This window comes from Lactuca saligna, chromosome 7, assembly GCF_052625555.1.
Source record: "Lactuca saligna cultivar CGN05327 chromosome 7, ASM5262555v1, whole genome shotgun sequence".
NCBI classification, from domain to species: domain Eukaryota; kingdom Viridiplantae; phylum Streptophyta; class Magnoliopsida; order Asterales; family Asteraceae; genus Lactuca; species Lactuca saligna.
In genome coordinates, this window is record NC_136423.1 from 13834441 (window position 1) to 13842181 (window position 7741).

Sequence of the window (7741 nt, forward strand, 5' to 3'; positions counted from 1 at the left end):
TAATTTAACAACATCTGTATTTTCATTCAACCAATTGTATTAAATATTCAATGAAGATAAATAAATAAATAGATAAATGTGTAATGATTACATTTAAAATAAGACACAAGAAACTTGAACATATAAAACGTTCTTATTCATCATAAGAACCCAAAAAGGTCCAACAAATGCAACGGTTACACAAAGAAAGCCAGCTGATTAACATGCTTTTTCAACATTAATAATGTTGTTAACCATTTATTCCTTTGTTATTATTACTGCCAATACAAACCCCCATCTCTCTCCTTTGCATTGACAATGACAATTTCTCTGCGATTTCGATTTGTTTTCCTATTTTTGTTTTGCACCATTTGTGTTGCAGAAGAACGAAAAATATACTTGGTGATGGTGGAAGGCGGTCCACCAGTTGCATTTTTTGAAGATAACACAGTTTCTCGTAAACCTGGCAAAAAAATAGACTTTGATAGGTGAGTTATATATCGGGAGTCAGTGATCATTTTAGATAATATATATGCCTACTTTTTATGTTGATATCTAGTGTTCAAATATTTCTTTTTGAATGACTATATGGTTAATTTTGACACCCAGTTCTATAAAGTTCAATAGTTTATTTTTATTAATATTTTAATTTTCATATAATTTTATCATTCAATTAGTCTACAAAGTTTAATAAATATATTTTAATAGAAAATTTAAAATAACTATATGGTGGCTCTCAACTGGGTAAGTTGGTAAGCAAACCAATAATTTTGTGCCATCAAGATCATGAAACAAGTCTTTTTGTTTATATTGCGAGATTCACATGAAAATATTTTTACTTTTAAACATCATTCATGAATTTAATATTACTACATTACATTCGTCCCACATAAATGTTAAACATTTTTTAGAGTGCATGCCCCATAAAAAAAAAAGTAACTTAACTACTTTTTAATCTGTATTTAAATAAAATAATCAATTTTTTTTTAGCAAAAATAACCACCTGGTCCGGAATGGGCACCGGACTAAGAAAAAACATTTTATTTACCGATTCCACAACGACATTCTGAATTCCGGACTAAAATTTCAGGTTTCAGAACAATTCAAAGTATGTAAGCAACTAATAGCCAGTTTTTATGAACACCTTTTTGGCATATGTACAGTGAAGTATTAAAGGCACACGCAAAGCACTTGGAAGACTCTCATGATCAACTTCTACAATCCACGTTAGATGAAGGAGCTTACAACAAGCTTTATAGTTACAAACACATTGTCAATGGCTTTTCTGTCCATACTACCCCTACTCAGGTCCTTTCTTTCATACCATTTTTATGCTTTTCACCATGGAAGGAATGAAATTAAACATTATAACATAATAAGTCATTACCTTCTATTGTCATGTACTCATGTTTGATTGGCTATTTCCATAAGAAATTTTATATTACCTGAATATACAATATTTAACTGTAACAAAAAAAAAAAGATTCATATTCCTTCACAAATGTCCCATTCCATTCCATCAAACAAGACAAATAGCATATTCATTACCATCCCATTCTATTCGTGATTCCATCATATGAAACACTACCTAACAAGTAAAACTTCTATTAATCTTCAATATTCTTTTTTTTCATTTCACATATAGGCCAAGAAGTTAAAGAATGCACAAGGAGTTAAGTTCATAGAGAAAGATCGAGGAGTGAAAATGATGACAACTCATACCCCTAACTTTTTAGGGTTACCACAAGGAGTTTGGACAACTGAAGGAGGCGATAGCAATGCAGGTGAAGGCATTGTTATTGGTCTTGTCGACACCGGTATTAATCCGTTTCACCCAAGCTTCGCATATGATCCCTGGAACGGGTACCCGAGGAACCGGACCCAGTTCCCGGGGGTCTGTGATGTGGGGCCTCATTTTCCAAAGAGTTCGTGCAATGGGAAGATAGTTTCGGCTAGATTTTTTGCAGCTGGAGCACAAGCGACTGGCAAATTAAATGCCTCAATCGATATCTTGTCCCCCTATGACTCGGTTGGACATGGAAGGTATAATTGAGACTGAGGTGAAAGTATAAGGACTGAATCTGAAAATATTTCATAAGATAATTAAAAATGGTACCTTTTTTTTCAGTCATACGGCATCAACTGCTGCTGGTAACCATGGAGTTCCGGTGGTTGTTAAAGGATCCTACTATGGAAGAGCTAGTGGGATGGCGCCACGTGCACGGTAATGAGTCAAACATTGTACGTTGTGCTACTCTCATTGTACATTTGACTTACTTGTGACACCATTTTGACACAGAATTGCTGTTTATAAGGCTATATATCCGAGTATAGGAACTAAAACAGATGTTATTGCAGCAATGGATCAAGTAAGGTCATCCCGACCCTCACCTCACCCTTGTGTTTCAGCTCACTAAGAAACTGGTAATGGTGCAGGCGATAAAAGATGGAGTTGATATCTTGTCACTTTCAATAGGGCCAGATGAACCTCCAGAGAAAACGATTACTATGTTAAGCATGTTTGATATCTTTATGTTGTTCGCCCACAAAGCTGGAATTTTCGTGGTTCAAGCAGCTGGTAACCGCGGTCCAGGCCCATACTCGACCGTCTCATACAGCCCGTGGGCCGTAGGTGTGGCTTCATGTGACACCGATAGAACCTACCCCAGCTCTCTTGTTCTTGGAAATGGCCAAAGATTCAATGGCATCGGATTATCAGGTATACTTACATAAATGGTCAATGGTTCAAGTTTCTATCATTTACATGTTTCCCTTCCAATGTGGATAAGGATCCTTGTGGGCTCTAGGCTACCAGTGTACGACAGGAGCATGTTTCAAGATTGTTGGAAAAATAACTCTTTTTTATAAACAAATTGTACCCAAAACCAGGCTCATTTTATCTTTGTTTAGTAACCCTTCTATTGTGATTTATAGGACCAAGCTTTGGAGCAGGGTTGCTAAAATATAAGTTGGTGTTGGCAAAAGATGCAGTCGTGGCAAATGGAAATTTTCCGAGGACCCCACAATACATAGACGAGTGCCAACATCCTGAGGCATTTGATCCCGTAATCGTACGACAAAGTGTTGTTATATGCATGTTTTCAGCGGGGTTTAGTAACGGAACTTCAAGTCTAAAAGACATTACCAACACCGGGAGCGCCCTAGGGTTTATAGGTTTCGTGTTTGCTGCTAATCCTAGTTATGGTGATTTTATAGCTGAGCCATATCCATTCTCTATTCCTGGAATTGTGATTCCAAAAGCTAATGATACACAGGTATAAATGGCAACATACTTTCATTGATTTGGTTGTTACAAAATCCTATTTTTATTTCTTCATATAACAACATTGTATTTTGAAAACAATATAATCATCGTCATTCAGTTTCTAGGTATATTTGAGTTTAAGTACCTTTTCGGAAATACACTGTCTCAATAAGAAACAAATGACAACATTAATACATTATGCAATAGAAAGAACTAAAAGTAAGATGCTATAATACACAAATAAATGAAAACACCTTGTTATTCTTGCAGATGATAATGGATTACTACGAGAAGAAAACCGAAAGAAATAATAAAGGAGTTGCAATAGCTTATCATGGAAGAGCAGCTATAGGAGAAGGTAGAGTTGCCGAGTACAACACAAAAGCTCCAATTGTGAGCAGATCTTCTTCGAGAGGACCTAATTTTATCGACATAAAACGGAACCCGATAGATTTGTTGAAGCCCGATATTTTAGCTCCTGGGCACTCGATTTGGGCAGCTTGGAGCCCAATGAGCGTGAAAACTCCAATTCTCGAGGGTTGTAACTTTGGATTGATATCTGGTACAAGTATGGCCACACCTCATATTGCTGGTGTGGCAGCACTGATCAAGCAGCGACATCCTTCATGGTCACCATCAATGATTGCTTCCGCCATGGCAACAACCGCCACTTCATATGATAACCGAGGGGAACCGATAATGGCCCAAGGTCGAGATATGTATAAATTACATCGTTCTACACCTTTTGATCATGGCGCGGGTCTTGTTAGTGCCACCAATGCTCTTGATCCAGGGCTCGTTTTTACATCAGGTAATGTCAATTTTTTTTATCCCGACTTGTATGTATCATAGGTGCATGTACCAAATTATTGTCTGTCTTAAATCATCTCCAATCTACTTCCATTTTTTCCGTAAAAAATAGAATAAAAGATAGGATAAATAGTGTTTCATATCGAACCCTACTCCATTTTTTATCTCATTTTTACCCCCAAAAAAATATATTCCTAGTATATTCTATTTTTCCAACTTACATAGATTGTCAAACACACCCCTTCTAATTTGGTTTTAACAAATATATAATATATATATTTTTTCATTACAATAATATTAAATAAGTAAGATTATATTTATAACACTTAATTATAAGTTATTTTAGAATACGTTATCGTGTTTTAAAATTTCAATATGTATTTAAATTTTTATATGAATTTGATAAACATAAAAAACTTTATATTTATAATTAATTAATATATAACAAAATATTATAAGTATTAAATATTATATTTAAATTATACTTAGTAGATAGAAATAAACTATAAATGTATTATATAAAAAAATAGACTAAAACCGACTACTCAAAGTTCATCTCCGTTTTGGAGGAATTTAATAGTATAACACCATATTTGGTGTTATACTTTTCATTTCTTAAAAAATAGGAGAATAAATAAGGTAGAGTTGGAGAAAAATGGGGAAAAATAGAAGTTGTTTGGAGATGCTCTTATACTATCTCTAATTCATTTCTATTTTTTCCCCATAAATTAAGTAAAAAATAGGGTAAATAGTATTACATTTCCAACAATACTCCACTTTATACCCTATTTTTTATCCTTAAAAATATATTCCTACAATATTTTATTTTTGTAACTTATATATACTCTCAAATACACCCACTAATTGGTTTTTAACAAATATATATTATACTTTTTATATATAATAATATTACAAATTATATTATCATAAAAAAATATTTATATATAATAAATTTAAATTAATTATTAATTAATTATAGATAATTATTAAATAAACAAAAATATATTTATAATAAATATATCAAGATGACGGTCATAATCAGTTACTATACTTTATAAATTAGTATATATATTTAATTTTTTATATGAATTTGATAAATAAATATTAAAGTCTATATTTATGATTAATTAATATAAATTAGTATATAACATAATATTACAAATATTAAATATTATATTTAAATTATAATTAGAGGATAAAAATAAACTAAAAATGTGAAAAATAAAAAAGAGAATGACTAAAATCGGCAACAAAAACTTCAACTCAATTTTTGGAGATATGAATAGTCTTCCCTCAAATATGCGGAATACTATTTATATCTCCAAAAATGGATATAGAAATGGGGTAGAATTGGAGAAGAAATGAATGAATAAATGGAGTTTAGGGGTGGGTTGGAGATGACATCTGACAACCTAGCAAGATGCTTTTTAGGGGTCACACATCCTAATATTGCTATTGTCTGACGCTTAGCCATAGAGTTTTGATTAGATTCGGGGTGAATAGCAGAACAGGGTACCCACTTTGGAACCGGAACCGTCTTAAACGGTTCGGATCTCATTTTTTCCGGAACCGCTACATGTTGTGTTTATATATATATATATATATATATATATATATATATATATATATATATATATATATATATATATATATATATATATATATATATATATATATATATATATATATATACTTACCAAGTCAAAATAACAATGTTACATTTTGATACTTTGGACCGGTATGATGGTTATATAAGTGAAAGTAAAATCATATGATAAAACATGGGTTTTGTCTAGTAACACACTAGCAACACTGTTGCATCGTTAATCTTGCTTAACTTTGAAAACATGATAATAAATAATCAAAATATATATGACGTTTCTTATTTTTATTTATAACTTCGTAAATAGAGGCATATTTTTTAAACATAAAATTAGCCTCCAGCTGTTACTTTTTTTCGTGAAATGGGTTTTCCATAAGTTATGTTTATATATGTTTTTAATAGTTAATGGTTTGTAATGGTGGTTTTCTAACGAAAAAATAGTAAAACGGATTAAAACAACCAGGTAGGTATCTGGTGTCGGAATCGGTTTTGGAGGTTCCAGTTGCGGTTCCAAAATATAAAGAACTGTTAAAACCGGTTCCAGTTACTACATTCCAAGACCCATTGATTTCGGTTTCGGTTCCAACTCTACGCAATAAGGACGGGTACCTGCCTATGTTCACCCTAGATGAGATGAAAATTAGTGCTTAAATCATCACATTAGGTGTAGGACGAACGAAATACTCCTTACAGGGACAACCTCATAACAATATGGTTAAGCATTCATGAATGAAAGCAGTATCAGGATGGGTGACCCATAGCCATTCCAAAGCATACGGAACCTTCGCACTTATAGCTGATGATGTTACAATGCATTTTATGAATTCATGTACTAACCTAATTATCAATCAGGGTTTGATGACTATATGAGTTTCTTGTGCTCGATTCCAAACACTGATCCAGATTTCATCAAAACCACAATCGGTGAACCATGCTTACACTCCTTTCGTTCACCATCAGATCTGAACGTCCCTTCAGTCACAATTTCATCACTCAAGGGATCACAACTAGTTAGAAGAATAGTCAAGAATGTTGCCAACGAGGTAGAGACATATGTTTATGCGGTGGTGCCGCCCCATGGAGTGGCAATCGAATTAAATCCACCATGGTTCACCATAGTTCCACAAGGCACCCAAGATTTGGAAGTAAAACTCATCGTTACACAACCAAATGATTCATTTAGCCATGGTGAAATTATTTTAACAGGAAGCTCGAAACACATAGTAAGAATACCCATTTCGGTACTACCTATCTCAATGTAAAACAATCAATCTTGATTATGTAAGAATAAAGGTGTTTGTTATCTTTATATAAAACATTACTATTATATTCTATGTCAATGATTAGAATCTAGTTCATCATATAACATACATATGGTGAAAGATTAATGTAATAAATGAATGTGAGAGAAAAAAAATGATTACAACAATTATCGAGGACGAATATGTAAAGTAGCTGCTTGTGTATTGCTGTAACATCTAATTTTGAAGCAATTCCATTGTTAATCCTTATATTGAGATGCATTTCATTTTTGGTCCTTAAGTTATGAAAGAATGCAAAAGGGGGCCCTTAGTGGCATTTTGGTAAAAGTTTAGAAGGGACGCGTGATGAGTTTTATACAAACAATCATATGTGTGCACGCAACCCAAGATTGGATCTATGTTTTCTCTATTAGACATACAAGCATCAAACACAAAAGGAAAACCCTAATATGCATCTCATAATTAAAAATCTACATATGAAAGATTAGATCACATACCTTTTTTTGCTATATAGTAATAACAACCAAAACTTGAAGATCCTTGCTTTTGAGAACAAGTATCACAAGTGTAGTATCTCTAATGGCTCACCAACACACTACGGCAAGATGATGAATCTGAGAGAGAGGAGAGAGGAGTAACTTGCTCATAAATTCGGCTATTTTAGGGTTTCAAGAGGGTGCACGAATTCAACAGGCCAAGGGGTCTATTTATACTTGAGGCTAGCTAGGGTTTTGAGGCAGGAACCCTAATTCCTTAGCTTAGGGTCTAGGCAAGTCCATGGACTCCCTTACCTTAGGCCTTGGAAGAAAATCTCTAGAACCT

At 33.2% G+C, this 7741-nt stretch overlaps 1 protein-coding gene across 1 annotated transcript; it reads left to right on the forward strand.

Moving 5' to 3' along the window:
- The first annotated feature begins 297 nt into the window (after positions 1 to 297).
- On the forward strand, positions 298 to 6919 carry LOC145006677 (subtilisin-like protease SBT2.4). The gene is made up of 9 exons (XM_078965750.1): positions 298 to 424; positions 1130 to 1287; positions 1625 to 2022; positions 2108 to 2203; positions 2279 to 2348; positions 2416 to 2698; positions 2914 to 3254; positions 3515 to 4055; positions 6510 to 6919. Exons 1-9 carry the CDS (start codon positions 298 to 300, stop codon positions 6917 to 6919), a joined length of 2424 nt encoding a protein of 807 aa, XP_078821876.1.
- The last annotated feature ends 822 nt before the right edge of the window (positions 6920 to 7741 follow it).